The sequence below is a fragment of the Prionailurus bengalensis genome, chromosome B4 (genome assembly GCF_016509475.1).
Source record: "Prionailurus bengalensis isolate Pbe53 chromosome B4, Fcat_Pben_1.1_paternal_pri, whole genome shotgun sequence".
Classification (NCBI taxonomy): Eukaryota; Metazoa; Chordata; class Mammalia; order Carnivora; family Felidae; genus Prionailurus; species Prionailurus bengalensis.
The window spans coordinates 126,387,301-126,407,503 of NC_057358.1; the positions used below are offsets into that span (position 1 = coordinate 126,387,301).

The 20,203-nt window shown below is 40.8% G+C and overlaps 1 protein-coding gene across 6 annotated transcripts in view; it reads left to right on the forward strand.

Annotated features, from left to right (window-relative positions):
- Positions 1 to 1,357: 1,357 nt before the first annotated feature.
- RIC8B (RIC8 guanine nucleotide exchange factor B) overlaps positions 1,358 to 20,203 on the forward strand; it is a 107,308-nt gene continuing 88,462 nt past the window's right edge. For 3 of the 6 annotated variants that reach the window (XR_006294494.1, XR_006294495.1, XM_043562419.1), the window contains exons 1-2: positions 1,359 to 1,916; positions 10,674 to 10,721. Coding sequence is in view for 3 of the 6 variants with exons in the window: in XM_043562419.1 (XP_043418354.1) it covers positions 1,833 to 1,916; positions 10,674 to 10,721 (132 nt within the window). In the remaining 3 variants the exon portion in view is untranslated. Of the gene's footprint in view, positions 1,917 to 10,673; positions 10,722 to 20,203 lie in introns of all 6 variants that reach the window. The other 3 variants (XR_006294493.1, XM_043562418.1, XM_043562420.1) reach the window with 3 other exon arrangements.

Consider the following 20,203-nt stretch of genomic DNA (forward strand, 5'->3'; position numbering starts at 1 on the left):
TAATCCGCAGAAAAATCAAGAGCTCCATGAGCTTAGATTCCATATTTCTTTTTCTCTGCAAATTCCCAGAGCTAACAGAGCATCTGACAGATAGAAGACAATAATTATCAGATGAAAAATTGTTACCCCTCTAGTTCCTCTTCAACACAGCTCAAGAGGTAGACATGGGCAGAAGAGGCACCAAAGACGATTTGGAGTGGAACTGGAAGTTATTTGGAAAATTCACCCACTCTCTAATAGCTTGGGAAAGCAAAAAAGCAGCACAGACCCTTGAGTTCCGTCAAGTTCAGTTTCCAAATTGTGCCATCTTGGTAAATTAATCTATTAACCCCACCGAGACGGTTTGCTCCTCTCAAACTGAGAATAGTACCCACCTCATAGAGTTAAGCACTAGAATGGGAGCTCCATACGGGCAAGGACTTTGAGGCCCACTGCATCTACACCGGACAGTACTGAACTATATCGAACAGTGCCAGACACAGCAGAGGTTCTCAAATACTTGTTGCCTGACGTTGTGAGAAACTGACGGAGAGGACACAGGCACAGTATGTAACAAAATGTTTGCACGTAGTAAACACTCAGCAAACGTGAACCTCTTCCATCTTCACCATCCCCATCACTACCATTACTAGCACATCGGTATTATGTGACTGGCAGATGGAGAGCAGTCACCTTTGGAGAAAGACCCGGATTCAAATCTAATCTAATTCCCCATTTACCAGTTTTGTGACACAGGACATATCACTTAACCTATGCTGGTTCCTTTGGTTCCAGAAAAATCTCCACGTCGTGAGAATCAGATGCTATATGGCAACGACCTAACGCTGAATCTGGAGCCCTCGCGGCACGCGATACGTGGCAGCAACTATTACTAAGGGAAAAAAAAAATCCCCTTTTCTCCAGATAACTGCCTGCAATTTCCCACATTACTGTAGCTGAATACGTAACATGACCGCAAACAAGGGGAGGAAGGAAAGAATGTCAAAGAGACCGAAACCGCTAATCAAGAAAAAGAGGGAATTAAACCGGTGTTTGACAGTTCCCACCAAGGGGTGCTAGTTTCCCCGACTGTCAACCTGTCCGACCGGCCAAGGCTCGAGCAGGACAACCAGCTCTGATAGGAACAAAAAGGAGGCAGAGCAGACGCTTACACCCTCCCCCTAACGGTCTCTGGGTCGCTAGCCGCTGGCCTCTGGCTGCCGCGGGACTCCCGTTTCCGGCCCTGACCGGACCACAGCTCCCAGCATGCCTTTGGCGGGAAGTCTTTTCCCGCTGGATGACTACTAATCCCGGCATGCCATTCGGTACTCCAGTAAATTAGATGGAAGAGTGGAATGACCCCAATGAGCGCAGGGAATTGTAGTCCATTTAGCTGCTGGCTTTTAGAGGGGCGGGGAAGAGCCGGGTCGCTCTCGTCAGCTGAGGAGAATGATTCATAGAGGAGGGTCAGGAGAGAACAGTTCTGGCTGCGAAAGCCCACTTAAAAGGCCGGACTCTTCCGCGAGGGAGGGAGAGGCAGGAGAGTAAGCGAGGCCTCGGGCCTGACCTCGCCTCAGGCCGCTCGTCAGGCCTCCATCGAGTCCTGGGCCTTGTCGGGGGCGGCCGCGAGGCGCCGGTTGCTGGGGGACCGGTGACGTCGCGGGGTGAAAGTTGAGGGGCGGTGACGTCGGCCCTGCCCGGGCGGAGGCTGGCGGGTTGGAGGCAGGAGGGAGGGAGGGAAGGAGGGAAGGAAGGAAGCTGGGAACGAGCGAGCGAGCGGGGGCGCGAGGCGTTTACCTGGAGGCAGCGGCTTGGGCGCGCTGAGCGGCCGCGGCTCCCCCGCACCTGCGGCCATGGATGAGGAGCGCGCCCTCTACATCGTCCGGGCCGGCGAGGCGGGGGCTATCGAGCGGGTCCTGAGGGATTACAGCGATAAGGTAAAGCGCCCTGGCCCCGGGCGTGCGGTAGAGCACCCCCGGGCCGCCCTCGGGGCTTGCACATCGCATCCCTCCCAACCCCCCTCATTCCGGGGATGCGCGCTGCTCCCCCCAGAAAACGTTTCCGGCTTGGGCATGCGTGTTTGTGCCCCCAGCCTTTCCCGTGCGTGCATCCTGCATCCCCCTGCCCCCACTCTGGCGCCCACTCCTCTGATTCCGGCCCAGCCGACTGTCCCACGGTTCTCCCCCCCCAAGCATGCAAGTCACACCCCCAGAATCCGTAGGTGTGCGTCTGTGCCCTGTGTCCCACTCTTGAATGCATGAATGCACGCGAGGCTTCCTCACCTGTATGGCATGAAAATCTGTGTTTCCGTGCTTAAACACGGCTCTTGATTAAGCATAAAACGCATCAGCCACGGTGACAGTTCTTTCTATACCTATAGCACTATATAGTTTTCAAAGCTTGAGGTCTCATATATGGTCTAACTTGATTCTCAGAGTGTTTACGGGGTAGAGGGTGTCATCCTCCCCATTTTATAGATGAGAAAACCGAGGTGCTAAGAACTGAAATCACGCCAAGGTCATGGGCATACTATGTTGTAAGTGGGGGGAGATTCAGACTCCTAGCAATAGCTATTCTTTGTATCGGGTAGCAATAGCTATTCTTTGTATCGGGTTAACAGCTTTCCCATCCAGTATCTCATTTAATTTTGACAGCAGTCCTGTGAGGTTTTATCTCCTTTTGCAATTGAGATTCTGTATCAGTTAAGTAACTTGCCCAAGGTCATACTTGGGAGCTGGGACTCCAGCCTAGGTCTTCAAACCATTCATTGTTCTTTCCACTTTACAGCTCTGCAGTAAAAAGGTATCTTGTTGTAAATCCCAGCCACTTCTCTGAATGTTCCTCCAGGAACCGTTAGCTCTCCATTACTTTTTCTTGCAGGAATGTTACGTGGTCACTTCAAAAGGTAGCACGCCACACCTTTATTCTTCCATTTAGAAGACTACTTTATAGGGATGAGTGACCACTCACTTCTGTGAAAACACACTCAACACCAAGTCGTACCCTAGAGACAGCGCCTTTCTTCCTTTGACTGACTTGTACTCCTAATTTCCCCTTCTGTGTTTGCTGTGTGCCCACCACTGCGCTTTATTACACTTTGTACGATTGACCTGCCAGGGTGCCAGTTCTGCTCTGGGTGGAGAAGATCCCAAAATAAGATACCTTCATTCCCATCGAACCTTCCCCAACAACCCTGTGAGGAAGTGGTGGTATTCCCCATTTCACAAATGACATTTAGGATAATGTTGCCGTTGAGAGATGGGGCTAAGATTCCAATCTCGGTTTTCTAATTGCTCTTTCTACAGTACTATGCTACTTTCTTTGGGAGTATGGATGGATGGATTCAGTTCTGTTCGTATCTTAGCTCCTTCACTTCCTTTTTTTTTTTTATTAAAAAATTTTTTTTTTAAATGTTTATTTATTTTTGAGACAGAGAGAGACAGAGCATGAAAAGGGGAGGGGCAGAGAGAGAGGGAGACACAGAATCTGAAATGGGCTCCAGGCTCTGAGCCATCAGCCCAGAGCCCGACTCGGGGCTCGAACTCACAGACCGTGAGATCATGACCTGAGCCGAAGTCGGACGCTTAACCGACTGAGCCACCCAGGCGCCCCATCTCCTTCACTTTCTAATATGCTTTATTGTTGCATATCTGCCTAATTTGGGAGAAATTCACTTGATACATGGGTGTTCATATTACGGAGATGATATTCATTTAACTTGATTTAAAAAAAGATCAGAGGCAGCTACAAACTAATGCTCAAAAGAAAGAAATAGTGTTGATTCAACTAGTATTTATTTTGCAGTTACTATATGCCAGATATCTAGCAATCAGTAGGAACTTTCTTCTTTAGGGACAGGAGGAGGAGAAACCTCTAACTGGATCTTACCACCTTCTTCAATATTTCTCCTTCCCTCCAAGACTAAACTGATTAGAACTCCAGATTTGCTTCCTTGAGTCTACCTCTTCCCCTCCTTGATCTCCCTCCAGGTTGCTTTCCGCACACCACTCCTGGCCAACTGCTATCAGAGCTTAAGTTCTGGACATCTCCAGCTCCCCTTTCACACTGGGAATGTTTTTAGAGTTGTAATGCCCAGTGTATATTATTTAAGATGCTATTCCTGAAGTAGTTTTTGGGCCAAGCCTCAGAATGCTCTGACTTGATGCGAACCGGGTCAGTCAGCTCCTTCAGAAAAGAGCGCTCCTGTTTAATGCTGATTATGGTAGGACTAGCATACCAAGAAAATAGCTGAGGTTCATGTTGTTGGTGGGGCTTTGCTCCTCAAGGCGAGAGAGACCTTGGAGGCAGATGAATAGGAAGGGAAAGTATGATTGCGGTGGTCTGGCAATAAGAATGGGGAGGTGGAATTAAATTGCCCAGCTCTATGGGATATGGAGTCTGAGATCCTGAAAAAGTAGCTGAACACTGTGCGCTTCGTTTTTCTTACCTGGAAAAAATGGATTTGAGAAATGTTTAGAATGAGAGGTGATTGTGGGGCATTGAGGAGTCCAACCAAGAACAGGAATGAATCATGTACAGAGAAAGTGATTGGGTCATTGTTTAGGGGAGGAGGTTCTTTATGCTACTTTATTTCTCTAATAAAGCCAGAATTTGAGACAGTTCTAGAAATAAGGTATACACATTTGAATAGGATATGTCAATATCTTGGACCATGTAAGAGGACTTTTTGCTTTCCACTTGGAGGTTGAGTTCTGACTCTTTGAGTTCGTTCCACAGATTTTTGCAGAGGAGCATGTTTAATGGCTCAAGATAGTGGAAAGAAGGTAGAATTTAGAGTCAGATAAATCTTGGTTCAAATCTGCCTTTTATTGGCTTTATGACTGTGGATTTGTTATTTTAAGCCTGGGTCATGGCTTCCTTATCTGTAAAATAGGGATAATATTACCTAACTTATTATGCACCTTTAATTAACTGAAGTTTAATGCTGCACACTGAGCACAGGGCACCTAGAAGGCGTTTACTCAGTGAATTATAGTTCTAATAGATCAGGGTACTCAAGACGTCTTGTGGCCATAGCACAGGCTCTGGAGCCAGACTGCCTGACTCTGATCTTCAACTTAACCATCCATGTAGCCTCAGACAAGTTAACTTAACTTTGCTGTGCCTCAATTTCCTTACCTGTCAAACAGGGACAATAATAGTACCTACATCATAGATTTGTTGTCAGGATTAAATGAGTTATATGTCTAAAGCCCTTGAAACAGTGCCTGGCACCGAAGAAGAACCCCTAACTTTAGAACAACAAAGGCCGAATTAAACATGTAGCACTGAGTTGATTTAGCCTGATAAAAATAATTGGGGAGTATACTCCATAACTTCTCATTTTCCTTGACCCTTACATTTTCTAACGGGCAGCAAAATACCTTGTACCATGTTTAGAGCCACAGTTACCTATCTGGCTCCAGGTAACAACATCTAATTTCTGTGTTAAAGAGACTGTAATTTTCGAGCCTTCTTGCTTCATTCACTGACTCTTGTTATCCTGGGGAGAGGGAAGATCTACTATCCCAGGAAAAATTAAACTTGTCTGTTTCTCGAGGGCATAATACAAGTTGACCCAACATAGGAAAGTATTAAAAAACAAATAGGAAGAGTGGTTGATCTTTTCCATTTGTCTCAATTCACCTGTTAACCTTTATTGAGTGCTTGCTATGTACTATGTATTATCTGTCCTAAGCACTTTCACATATCATCACATCTAATCCTCTTATATCAAAACTTACGAGGGAGATAGAAGTATTCTCTTTTGCAAGGGGAATAGGAAATTGAGGTTCATAAAGACAAGGTGACTATGAGCTCAAGGGCACATAGCTAGAAGTAGGTTCATGTTGCCTTTACGCTGTCTATTCTGCGTTTTTGAGCACAGAAGAGCAAAAGGTGTTCAGGACCAGTACGTTACTTTCTTTGGTTACTGTTGGGTCCTAATCACCTCCATTCTAGTTATAGAATGAGCTGTTAATTATGGGAGGTATGTATTGTTCTAGTCTAGGCTGTCCAAGCTCCTCCTCCTCCTTCAGGGCCTGCTCTGATACAGATTTAATAGAGAGATTGGTTACCATCATTATGATTATCACAACAAACAGTGATCAAGGGCTCTGAGGTGTACAATATCTTAGTTCCTTGAATCACAAGTTATTTAGACTAGAAGGACTCTCAAAGGTAATTGGATCTATCCCCTTCAGTTAATAGGTGAAGAAACTGAGGCCTAGAGTCATCAACTATAATGATAGCCAGAGAGATGGCTTGATAGCCATAAAAGCCACCTGGGCATATAATTACCTTATAACAAGCTCCAACAGGATTTCGTTTTGGAAATGTGGCAAATTTATGGCCAAATTAAAGGCAAAAGTTATTTCAGATACAATCAGGTAGGTCTCCAAGAGTAGTCCTCATAAGAGAGGAAGATAACACTGATAGCAGTGAGGTCTTCATTTATGTGCTAGAAGAACCTGATTGATCGGGACCTAATATTGAGACAGTTCTAGAAATACAGTCTACACATTTGAATAGGGTATGTAAATATACTGGACCATGTAAGAAGACTTTTTGCTTTCCACTTTGGGGTTGAGTTCCGACTCTGAGCTCATTCCACACATTTTTGCAGAGGAGCATGTTTAGTGAGCTGTTCCTTTGTTATACCTTGTTCTTGTTTCCAGATTGAAATTCTATAACCTCAGTTACTGGTGTTTAGTTCTAGAAGTAACCTCTATTTGTGAAATACAGCACAACATGTACACACAGACCACCCCGGTTAAGCTAATTCGCTTGTATCAGTACTTTTGAGTGTATCTTCTGAAATATGAAATAACTCCTAGTTCTCTAATAGGTATTTGGCCAGATGCCACATCATAGGCCATGCTATAATAACAATAGTGGCCACTTACTGAACACCTGCTATGTGCAAGGTGCCATACATAAAAGATAAGGAAACTCTGACAGGTAGTAAAGTTGAATAACTTGACCAAGGTCACACTTTTAGTAAGCAGCTGGACTGGACTCAAACCCATTGCTGTCTGCCTCCTGAGCCTGAGCTTTTTAGAGCCTACTCATAGGATATAAAAACCTATGGGGAGGAGTCCTTGTGAGTCTGGCGTGTCACAGAGCTGTTCCTAGTTTACTTGGTCTCTAAATTGAACAATGGTTTTACTCTTTAGTTTATATTTGACTTGTTGCTCCTGTTCATCTGGAAATTAAGCACATAAAGAAGGTGAGGTGGTTGACTGTTGGCTAGCAGTTCTATAAAGGTATTTATAGCCAGAAATGCTAGTTCCCCTTCCCTTCTCTTTCAGCCTTAGAAAGGAGAGAGTAAGGGTTAGAAGTACTGAATAGGTTAGGTATGATCTAAGTTGTATAAAAGAAACCAGCCTTAGAGAAGCCAACATCTTTGGATCCAAACAATCTTGGGGGGTTGAGCTTCTGAATAGATTGGCACATTCAAAATTCAATTTGTATTGCCTCACATGCCAGTATATTTTCTAATTAAATTAAGCCCTCATGCTAGTTAGGGCTTTTGAAAGCTTCTTTCTTTCTTTCTTTCTTTCTTGCTTTCTTTTTTTTTTTTTTTTTTTTTTTTTTTTTTTTGGTAACGTTGTGGTTTTATGAGAGGATCAGCCTTACATTTAAAAGCAACAGAAAATTTAGTCCTTGGTACTATTCAAAATTTTCACCATGAGGGGTGCCTGGGTGGCTCAGTTGGTTAAGTGTCCGACTTCGGCTCAGGTCATGATCTCACGGTCCGTGAGTTCGAGCCTCGCGTCGGGCTCTCTGCTGACAGCTCAGAGCCTGGAGCGTGTTTCTGATTCTGTGTCTCCCTCTCTCTCTGACCCTCCCCTGTTCATGCTCTGTCTCTCTCTGTCTCAAAAATAAATAAACATTTAAATCTTTAAAAAAAATTTTTTTTTCACCATGAAAGATTAATTCTACATGGAAACTGTTTAAAAGATATTTTTATAACTTAATGAAGATCTTTCCAAAAGATGATTTATTTCTCTATGCCTTTATCATAGATGCCAGAAAAAGTTGAGGAGAACCACTGTATTGGCGACTAGGTTCATTTATTGCAGATAATTTATGGAATTAATATTTCACATATAATGGCAAAAAAGCCATAGCTTTTTTGGTTTCTAAGTGCAATTTATTTTCATTTGTATTGGACTTTTACTAAGCTTCAGTTTACAACCTTAGCCTGATGTCTGTTGTTTCTTTATCTTTTATCTAGAGTTAGTTTTTACTAAACCTCATGTCTATAAATTCCCCAGTTATAACCTTCAGATTTACAACTTGTTCTTCCTTTTTTCTTTCTTTCCTTGTTCATTCATTGGTTTATCTTTTATTTTTAATATTTCCCTTTTAATTATAAAAATACTGCACCAACAATGATTTTGTCAAAAAAAAAATCACCAGATATTTCACTGTACAGTTGCTTTTATTATTTTTTTAAGGTTTATTTATTTTGAGAGAGAGAGCACGCATGAGTGTGCATGAGCAGGGGAGAGACAGAGAGAGAAGGAGAGAGGGAATCTGAAGCAGGCTGCGTGCTGTCAGCGAGGAGCCCAATGTACGACTTGATCTCACTGTGAGATCATGACCTGAGCTGAAATCCAGAGTCAGACGCTTCACTGACTGAGCCACTCAAGTGCCCCCAGTTGCTTTTATTTTTGCATTTCAACACTCAAGCCTTTAATGCATCCGTATACATATGTAGGTACTGTCATTGTAGACATCTAGCTTGGTGTTTTACTATTTTTCCACTGATGCCATTATAAGTAATTTTCCATGTTGTTAACAGAGATTTTTAGCCATCTTTTTTTTTATTGCAATATAATATTTTATCAGGTGGATGCACAGCAGTTTATTTCATCAGTCTCCTGTTGTTAGATATTCAGTTGTCTCTTTCTTCCATAATATTAGATAACACTGCAGTGAATATGCTTACATATATGACTTTACTCTCCTTCTGGATGATTTCATTAAGATAAATTCCTACAAGTAGAAGTTCTGAGTGAAAGGATGTGAATATCTTCATGTTTTCTTGTATGTGTTGCCAAATTACTTTCCCTTTTAAAGTTTATGTCAATTTATACTGCTGCCAGCAATTTTGCACCTGGATTATTGATGCCCATTTCTTAGAAGGCTTTATGTCCTCAGTCTTGCTCTCTCCTTTGATCTGGCCTGAAAGCAACAGCCCAAAATATTCTCCCAGAATGCTGTACTGTTCACACCTAACTCTGTCTTTCTTGGTTGCCTATCACCTGTCTGCCAGTTTAGGTATAAATTTTTAAATCCAAGCCATCTAACCACCTAACATCATCTATTTTAATTGTTTTGCAAACCATATGTGAAGCAGCCTCTCTTCAGTTTCTTCAAACAACCCTTCTTTCTTACCTCAGTCTTCCCTCTGACCATTTCTTACATTCAGAACCACTTCTCTGTCAGCATTTCTCCATCTCACTTAATTTCAAAAATTGCTTCTTCTGCAAAGCTGACGACACAGAACCACCTGTAATGATGATATCTTTAGTACTTTGTGTACTCAACTCCTGATGAGTTGCTAATAAATGTCAGTGTGACCAATGAGAAAAATACAAAAACAAACAGACAAAACAAAGATGTTCAGTGGAGATTGCTTTTAAAGGAAAACTCAAGATTCATAAGAGCACTAGGTTCCCCTGAATAAAACTTGAGAAAAGAATGAGAAGTTTTGTGCTCAATTTTTGGGTCCTATCACTGTTTCTGTGGCTGTGGGCAAGTCAACTTACTCCATCCTCTGTTTAAGCTACAGAGTGGAAAATATAGTGTTGCCAATCATCTCAGGAGAGTCATGACACTTTGTTCGCTTCTGGTTATTTTTTTCCTCAATATTATTGGCGTCATAATCATTATAATCCTAATATTTACTGAGTGTTTACTATGTGCCAGGCACTGAGATGGTATATATATATGCCTTTGCTGTTTTAACCCTAACAGCAGCTCAGAGAACTAGGTATCCCCTCTATTCACATGAGAAATCCATTGATAGAGATTTTGTTACTTGCTCTGCTAATTAGTGGTAGAGCCATAATTTAAACCTTAATTCTTACAGAATTACTTTTCTGAAATACCAGTCTATCAAATCTCTTCCCTGTCTACAATTCCCTGATCATTTCTTAGTACATATGAAAAAGAAAGTACAAACTCAGCAACATTGGAAGACCCTTCCAAATTTCTGTCCAGTTTACTTTTTCCATTCTCTTCTTTCTCTACTCTCCCATCCCCTCACATGTCCTATATTTCACTCTGGCAGAGCTGTTTATTTCACAAATATATCATACCATTTCACCATATCTGAGTCTTTGTTTCTGTCTGTAGAGTGCTTTCCATTTGCCTCCTGGAAAACTCCTATTCATCCCCCAAGGTCCAGTTCAGATGCTCTGTACTCTATGCAAAGCATTCCAGATCTTCCTGGGTAGAGTTAGTGGCTTGGTACTCTATGTTCTTTTTGTCTGTTTTTCTGCTGTAGTTTTTCACACTGCTTTATAATTATTTGCTTACATGCCTATCTCTCTTGCTTCAGTACGAGTGTTGAAATACGATATGGAAAGGCAAGATTTTTACAAAGATACCTTTTAAATATAGCTGCAATTAAAACTCCGTGTATTTAAAATGACATTGTTTCCCTTTTTTCCCCCCCTCAGCATAGGGCTACTTTCAAATTTGAGTCAACAGATGAAGATAAAAGAAAGGTAAGCCTTGGTGTTACCGTGTGTGTGTGTGGGGGGGGCGGGTATGTGTGTGTTTCATTCATGGACTTTCTAAACAGTGAACTTGTTTTTATCTGATGATTGTTTAGTTTTTGGGTTCCTTTCAGTTTGTTTTTAGGAACTGAGAAAAAGACAAGTACCAAGGTTAGTATGGATTACACACAACTTTTCTCCTGTTCCATCTCCACAGGACCATTATGCTTGCGTAAATCAGGGGAATGGGAACAGTTCAAAGGGGACTCTCTCCATATCTTCTCACCTCCAGAGCTTGACTTTATTTGGTAATAGACCTATAGATTGCCCAAAACGTGTTGTTGATGTTGTGAAACTTGGCTTTGGCTTAAGTTTTGGGAAAGCAGCTGTTGATGCTGCTGCCCCTCAACTACACATTGTTCCCTGTACTGGCAGTTATTTGTGTTGTCAGCAATTGTCTCGGTCACTGACTTAACAGGCATAGAGAAAAATGGGAGTCAAGAGACTTGCCAGTAGATGAGTTATTATAAGAAAGGGTGCATCTATGGGGCGCCTGGGTGGCGCAGTCGGTTAAGCGTCCGACTTCAGCCAGGTCACGATCTCGCGGTCCGTGAGTTCGAGCCCCGCGTCGGGCTCTGGGCTGATGGCTCGGAGCCTGGAGCCTGTTTCCGATTCTGAGTCTCCCTCTCTCTCTGCCCCTCCCCCGTTCATGCTCTGTCTCTCTCTGTCCCAAAAATAAATAAACGCTGAAAAAAAAAATTTTTTTTTTTAAATAAAAAAAAAAAAAAGAAAGGGTGCATCTGAGATATGGTCATATAATGTTATGTTTGCTGGTTGGGGTTGCCTGTGGTTGCTTTACTTAGCTGATTAGAGCATGATGCTAAAGGAGAAGGCTACCAATTCCCCACGAGCATTTTGCTCAGCCCCATACATCTATCCCTGACCTTACAAATGTCAAGACCCAAGTGAGAGGGCATGATTGAGTGTAAACCTATCACTGCTGCTGAAAAAATAGCTTAAATCCAGTACTTTGTTGGAAGTGGTTTGATAATACCTTGAAATCATCCCTTTATTTACCTCCACCCCTACCTAATGTCTGCATTTTGCTCATTTTACCTCTTAAGATTCCTTTAGTACACTCTCTCCTTCATCCCCGCCCTAATGCAAGCCTTCATCTGAGTTCTGCTAGTTTCCTAATCGTTCTTTTTCCAGTTATATGCCCTTTCAGTCCATTGTCCATAATTCTAAAACAACATGATCTTGTCATTCCCATCCTTAAAACTCTTGAGTGACTTCCTTTGCCTAGAGAATAAGGTCAAGTATCTTAACATGGTATACTACATGTGCAGTGATCTGATCTCTGCCCACTTTTGCAGCCTATTGCTTACTATTCTCTGTTGTATTTTGTGCTTTAGCAATATGCTTCAGCTGTATATACATACACATCCCTTCTGTTTCTTACTTCCTAACTTTGTATATGTTGTTTTCTACCTAGAATGCCCTCTCCTTCTTGTATACCTCTTCCTCTTTTTACCTGGTTAATTCTTACTCAGCTCTAGGAGCACCTCCTTCAGGAAGCCTCCTCTAGCATTCTGTCAGGGCGAAGTACCTCTCCAGTGTTCCCATAAAATTCTATGTATATCTCTAACACTATACTTATATATTGTCTCTTAATTATGTATTGACATTTCTCATTGTTACACCCTGCAAACTCTAATGATAGATACTGTTATATATCTTTATATCCTTGACATCTAGAGTGCCCAGCACATAATAGGTACTCAAAAAGTATTTATTGAATGAGTGACACGGGGTATAAACTTTGGAGGTTAAACATTTTCTTTTGGATTTGAACAATGTAAACAAGACTAGAGTGCATTGTAGAATGGATTCTCAACTAGAGATATGCTGTTTGGAGAGCGTTTTCAAGATAGGCCTACTCAGGCCTGACTCCTTATCTCCTAAGTCAGAATTTGGGAGGTGGAATCCAGGCATGTGTATTTTTATAAATGATCTTCAGGAAATAAGTACTCACATTTGGTGGCAGTGCAAAATGGCCACAATCCGTATGGAACAGAAATGGCACTATCTACCAAAATTATAGATGCATTTTGCCCTTTGGCCAAGCAATGTCACTTTTAGAAATCTATTTTGTGGATAGGTAGAACCAGGTAAGCAAAGCTTCATTGAAGCACTATACATAATAGCAAATAATTAGAAGCAAACAAGTCTCCAGAAATCAGGGAGTATTTGAAGAACTTGGGTGCATCTGCATAATGGAATATTATGATGTAGGAAAGAGAGGAAGAAGGGGAGGGGGAGAAGGAGAGAGACAGGTATGTGTTAATGGGACAGAGAGTTAAGTGGGGGAAAAAAGCAAGGTGTTAACCTGTTTTTTTTACACACTCATGATAGGTATTCAGGTGAGGGAGGCAGCTACTATTTTGATTTTATTTGAGAGAATCCATACTATATCTGTTGATTCATTGTGTCTTGGGGCTCTGACACTAGAATCTTTGATAGTACTTTTACTGGTTTAAATAAGTACATTAGGTGGTGCTTGGGTGGCTCAGTCATTAAGCATCCAACTCTTTTTTTTTTTTTTTTAATTTTTTTTTTTCAACGTTTAATTACTTTTGGGACAGAGAGAGACAGAGCATGAACGGGGGAGGGGCAGAGAGAGAGGGAGACACAGAATCGGAAACAGGCTCCAAGCTCTGAGCCATCAGCCCAGAGCCCGACGCGGGGCTCGAACTCCCGGACCGCGAGATCGTGACCTGGCTGAAGTCGGACGCTTAACCGACTGCGCCACCCAGGCACCCCTAAGCATCCAACTCTTGATTTCAGCTCAGGTTATGATCTCATGGTCTGTGAGATTGAGCCCCTAGTCAGGCTCTGTGCTGACAGTGTGGAGCCTGCTTGGGATTCTCTCTCTCCCTGTCTCTCAGCCCCTCCCCTTCCTGTGCACATCAAGGGGAGGGGTGTGGGGAACTCTCTCAAAATAAATAAACTTTAAAAATAAGTAAGTAAGTAAGTACATTAAGACAGGGATTCCCCCCATTTCATATAAGTTTCAGTTGAGGGAGAATAATTTCCCACTCAGTTGTTAATAAAGCATGTGTATTTTCTGTAAGATGTAGCAAAACCTAACATTCAAAGTATTGTCTTTTACTGCCTGCTAGGTCTTTGGAGACAGTAACTCCTATACTCCTGTTATTTGCAGTGATAGTGTGTAGATTTCTGCTTCCTGGGAGGTCTGATAATAAACAAATCCAGGGGGCCCCCCGGGTGGCTCAGTCGGTTGGGCGTCCGCCTTCAGTTCGGGTCATGATTTTGCAGTGGCGAGGTGGGTCCCCGTTTAGGGCTCTGTGCTGACAGCTCAGAGCCTGGAGCCTGCTTCAGATTCTGTGTCTCCCTCTCTCTCTCTGCCCCTCCCCCACACATGTGCTCGCTCTCTCTTTCTCTCTCTCTCTCAAAAATAAATAAGCATTAAAAAAAATTTTTTTTAATCAAATTAGGGACCTAGCTAGCTATGGCAGAGCGTAGGTAAAGAAAATCATTTTAGTCTCCAAGCGTTAAAATCATTAGTGACTTTTTCATGTCTAAGGCCCTAAAAACTTGAAATGCTCTAAAGGATCCACATCCTAACAGCTTTTTAGGTTCTCAGTGTAGAGAGACATTGACTAGTAGGCATGCCTCCACATTAACCCTGGAGGAACTCAAGTTACTGTCCAGTTTGTTTTGCTGCCCTAGTTCTCTTTTCCTCTTTCCTAAGCATGTCTCTGGAGCCTTCTGCCAACAGCTTTTTGGTAATAGCAGCATGCCTTTCGGTAAACTACAGGTGCTGTCTTCCTGAAAAACGCAATACCTTTCGTCTGAAAACTTTTATGACAACTTAGAAGTAAATGTAAGGGAACAGACAGAGCCTCTCAAAAAATAAAACTTGGTTATAATGAGCTTTTTAAGAAATGGTTATATATTAATGATCCTTAGACCTAATTGCTAACACTTATGTAGTGTTTGCATTTTTACAAAGATTTGCTTTGCAACAGGAATGCACTAATGCTGTAAGTATGGTGTGAGTATCACCATCCCTATTTTATGGATAAGAAAACTGGGGCTTACATTAATGACACCTTGCTAACACTCCCGTGACTAGTAAGTAGTGGATCCTCAAATAGAGAATAGATTTTCTGACTGTATATTTCAGAAGGTTTGAAATTATGACTCAATACCTTGTTTTATCTCTTATTTAATTCTTTGAGACACCATTTAGGCAACTAGACTTAAATTGGAAAGTAGCAAAGAAAACTAGCAAAAAGGAGTGCTTAAGATTTTCCAGAGAAGTAAAGTCAGATACAACTGTTATATTTTACATAGAATGTAAATAGTTCCAGGTGCATGTGGGTCATTGTATATTTGATTATAAGCATCTGTACTTATTGAAGTATTTGCATTCCTTCCTCTACCTCTAGGCTGTGGTTGTTTATTTGCACATAAACAAATGTATCAATCATGCAAATAGGTAGGATGGGGGAAGTATGATGAATAATCTGAAATTTACATCAGAGGAAATGAAAGCTCTTATACTGGCTTCTAAAACACAACTGATCTCAAGTCCAATAGAGTGCTAATTGCACTAAATGTTGAAAAATACATGTCATAAAATGAGTAAAAGAATTGCAGCTCTTTTACCTGAAAGATAAGAATATAGCTATATCAAATATGGAAAACCTCAGTTGTTGTTTGAGATAAATCTTTGTGTATATAGTGATTTTCCTTAAAAGAGGGAAGTTGAAAATAGCCAAATTTCAAGCATTTATGTCATTAGCTTTAAATTCACACAGATAAGCCCATTTTCTATAATGGCAGAGGATAATTGCTGAGTTGAGAACTCTTTGAGAACAAGAACTCTGGCTTAGTTTTGTTTATATTTTCAGCCCCCAACACTGCATGTGGCATAAAATAGGCACCTATAGTAAACACCTGTTAAATAAATGGAGGGAACTTGGAGATTGAGTGGAGGCCAGAATTCCCGTTACTTGTACAATATTGTTTGACTTTGAATTTGGTATTCTCCTAATTATACAGCAGAATCTCAATGTAATGTTTAACGTGAAAAAAAATGGATATAAAAGTATTTATACAGGATGATCACAGTCATGCAAAAGTAATAAAAACTGTTCAAAGAAAAATGACTATAAAGAAATTTGCTAAATGGTGGCTATCTGATTTTTCTTTCCCTATTCTGTATTTTAAACTTTTTTCTTGTAAATGACATTTTTCTTTCCCTATTCTGTATTTTAAACTTTTCTATTATAGATTATAATGATTTAATAACATGATAATTATAGGAGCGTCTGAGTGGCTCAGTTGGTTAAGTTAAGTATCTGACTTCGTTTCTTTTTTTTTTTTTAATTTTTTTTTTTCAACGTTTTTTATTTATTTTTGGGACAGAGAGAGACAGAGCATGAACGGGGGAGGGGCAGAGAGAGAGGGAGACACAGAATCGGAAACAGGCTCCAGGCTCTGAGCACGGACCGCGAGATCGTGACCTGGCTGAAGTCGGACGCTTAACCGACTGCGCCACCCAGGCGCCCCATCTGACTTCGTTTCTTGTCATGATCTTGCAGTCTGTGGGTTCAAGCCCCGTGTCAGACTCTTTGCTGACAGCTCAGAGCCTGGAGCCTGCTTCAGATTCTGTGTCTCCCTCTCTCTCTGCCCCTCACCTGCTCACACTCTGTCTCTCTTTCAAAAATAAACAAACATTTAAAAAAATAGATGTTATTAAATATAAATAAAAAATAAAATATAAAATATGTTATAATTATATAACATGTATCTTTCTATAGTAATGTGATTAGTGGCATAAGCAAAGACCAATAGATACTTTTTTCGAAATCATTTATTTTCTATAAAATTGAGCATTCTTGATTATCTTATATATTCCTTTGGAGGGGAACATAAAAAAATGTTACTGGTTTGGAAATAATATTGCTTGTGGAGCCAGTTTATGGTATGAAATAAATTTATATGAACATGAAAGTTCATTCCATCATTTGAGATTTTCTTCTTTTTACTTCACCCACCCCAGACTTGGATGTACTTGGCATATTAGTAGAGATCTCTGTAGTCTACAAATAATTTTTCAGTAATTCCTGTGTGCCAAGTCCTGTGTTAGACTTTGGTTGCTAAATTGGCTATTTGCCTATGGTGTGTGGTTTGGCACTTTCTCAGCTACAGATGCATAGTGAAGATTGCCATTGTAGACTCTAGAAGATGAGCAGGTAAATTTCCATATTAGAGTCCCCTAAGGAAAATGTACCAAGATAGAACCAGCAGTTCTATACTGTGAATCCCTGCTTAGGAATAGCTCAAGACATGGATGCTTGTTCTGAAAGCCCTTTACACTTATTTTAGTTACTTGAAATTGTTAAACTCCCCAGTTTTCACTAAAGCAGAATGAGCTTTGTATGCCCTGTAAATTTGACTCAAATTTTGATGTCTCACCTTAGGGAATACTTTGATACATGATGCAAGCACAGTTCTTATTTAGAAGACAGTAACTTTAAAGATAATCATTTTCAACATCTTGATTTCTTTAAAACTCTCTCACACACACAACCAAAAGCATCCTAAACCTTTTACTTTTCAAAGTTCCTGTCCAGCTGGAATCTGGCATAAAACTTTACTAGAAGGGCTGAATTGTATCATAGACCAGGGTGAATGCCTCATAGTAGTTCAAAATAATTTAAACTTCTTTTCAGACTCCTTTTTTTATTTTAGATGTTTGCCAAGGCATTGAAAGACTAAATGTAGGGAGAAAGAACAAAACAGCTCTTCTGATTTAGCAAGCCATAGATGTGGCAGCCCATACATGATCTTTGGATCATTTTTTGAGATTTATTTCTCAGAATAATAATAATATCTCCAATTTGTACTTAAGAGTTTCAGATTCATTTTCTCTTACCAGAAAAACTCATCCAGAAGTTCCACTTCCAGTGATGACAGTGTGAGGAGTTCTACAGACCTGTTTCCCACTAAAATGGGTGACTATTATTTTTAAAAAACAACCATTTAAAGTCCCTGGAAATAGTCCACAGAGCATAGTCATTGAAGAAGTATTCAAGAAAATTTACTAAAACTTAGTAAGAAAAGTGAAAGTCTGTGGTATTTAAACTGAGACCTGCTCCCTCCCTTCCTCCTATTAGCTGAGCAAGATGGAAACTGTCCTCTAAACTGATGCATTCAAGAATATAGAGCTCCCTCTTTCCTCTTTTTTCAGGTAGAAGGCTGTTTTCCCAGTAGAGATGTACGATTAACATTTCTCATCCTGCCCCTGCTACCTGTTGCTGAGACTAAATTCTAGGTGAGGGCAGCTGAGAGGTAGGGTCCCCCCTCCTTTAACCCGGCCCACACTCATGGGACAGAGTCTATACAATGGATATGGCACCACTGAAAATAGAGGAGCCCCATTTGCCCTTGGCCTTGGCTTGTGGGATGTAGATTCTACTCTGGGAGAGGCAAGCTGAGGATATCTGGGGTTGCTGCTCCCCTATCCCCTCAAATCAGCTCCCAAGGAGGTGTCACCCAGGGAAAAGCATGACATTGTCTTTGTCCCGGCATCAGAACCAGGACTCCAAAATTTTACCCAGAGGAACAAGCAGATCTTATAACAGAGATCTCTGAATCTCTCCCCAAAGGAACCAACATCATTTGCAACAGAGTGTGAAGTTCATGCCTAAGGGTGCGGGTTGTGGAGAAAGGAGGAATTGGAGGGAGATTGATAGATTCATTGGACATATAGGCTAGCCAGAAGATGGGCTAGTTTTCTAGAGAGAAAAGGAGAAAGAAACAGCTGGGAGGAACCCTCCTGTGGTTAGAACAAACCTTAAATACTGACCTCAGAGACTATCCCTTCAAAGGAGCCCTAATAGATTGGTTCAGTTTGTGGAACAATTTATGCCCAGGACATTGTTGAAGACAGTATATCAATCAGCTGGTAGTTAGTGGAACTTAGCCAGCTGGGTGTGGTCAGGAAAAAGAAGGTCAAAGAGAGGCCAGCCAAAGCCACTGTCATTTTAGGATGACTGTGGCATAACCAAGGGTGAGCCCCCTGAAGAGGAACATCTGTAGAGAAGGAGGGGAAGAATATACTGAACTAAAGTAATTCATCCAGTCATGGAGTAAATAAGCAAATAGCAATAGCAAGTTTTGGAGGGTATGGGCAGTATCCAGGGTTGCTACTATATATTATATAAAATGTCATTTCCAAGAAAAATATGAGACGTGAAGAAACAGGAAAGAATGACCTACACACTGGGGAAAAAGCAGGTGACAGAAACTGTGAGAATGACCAGTTGTTGAGTTTAATAGACAAAGACTTAAAAGTAGCCATTATATTCAGAGAACTAAAGGAAGCCATGATTTAAAAATAATGCAAGGGTTTATAACAATGTCCCATCAAATGAAGAATATGAGTAGAAAGATAGAAATTGTTAAAAGGAAAAAGAAGAACCAAATGGAAATTTTGGAGTTGAAAGGTACAATAAAATACAATAACTGCAATAAAAATTCACTAATGGGGCTCAACATTTGAGTGAGACTGTCAGAAGAAAGAATAATTTGGTGATTATATCAATAGAGAGTACACAAGGTAAAGAACAGAGAAAAAAATAGTAAGGAAAAGTAAAGCAAGATTCAGGGAAATATGGGACACCATGAATGTACCAACAGATATATGATGGAAGTACCAGGAGAGGAGAGGAGAGAAGAGAATGAAGAAAAAATGTTAAAAGAAATGATGGCTGAAAACTTCGCAAATTTATTGGAAAACAACCTACACATCCAGGAAGCTTAATAATTCTGAGCAGGATAAAGTTAAAGAGATCCACAAACAGGTACATCATACTAAAAATGCTAAAAGCCAAAGACAAGGAGAAAATCTTGCAAGCAACAAGAGAAAAAGGACTCCTCATTTACAAGGGAACCTCTACAAAACATATAGCTGACTTCTCAAAAACCTGTAGGCCAGAGGCAGTGGGATAACTTATTCAAATAGCTCAAATTAGAAACTCAACCAAGAATTCTATTACCAACAGAGCTTTCTTTTAATAATGCAAGGGAGATAAAGACATTTCCAGATAAATGAAAAACTGAAAGAATTTGTTCCAGACCTACCTTACAAGAATACCAAAAGTGCTTTAGATTGAAAACAGGTGATCCCAAACTGCAATTTGAATTTACAAAAAGCACTGGTGAAGGTAATTATGTAATTGTAAAAGACAATATAAGTGCATATAATTCTCCTTTCTTAACTGATTTTAAAAGCATTTATATAAAAAATGTGTGTGTGTATATGTATATATGTGTATATATACACATATGATGTATTGTTGAGCCAATAAAATAGAGAAATGTAACACATTTGCCAAAAAAGCACAAAGGTGGATGAGAACAAAGCTATATTAGACTAAGGAAATGACTCTAGA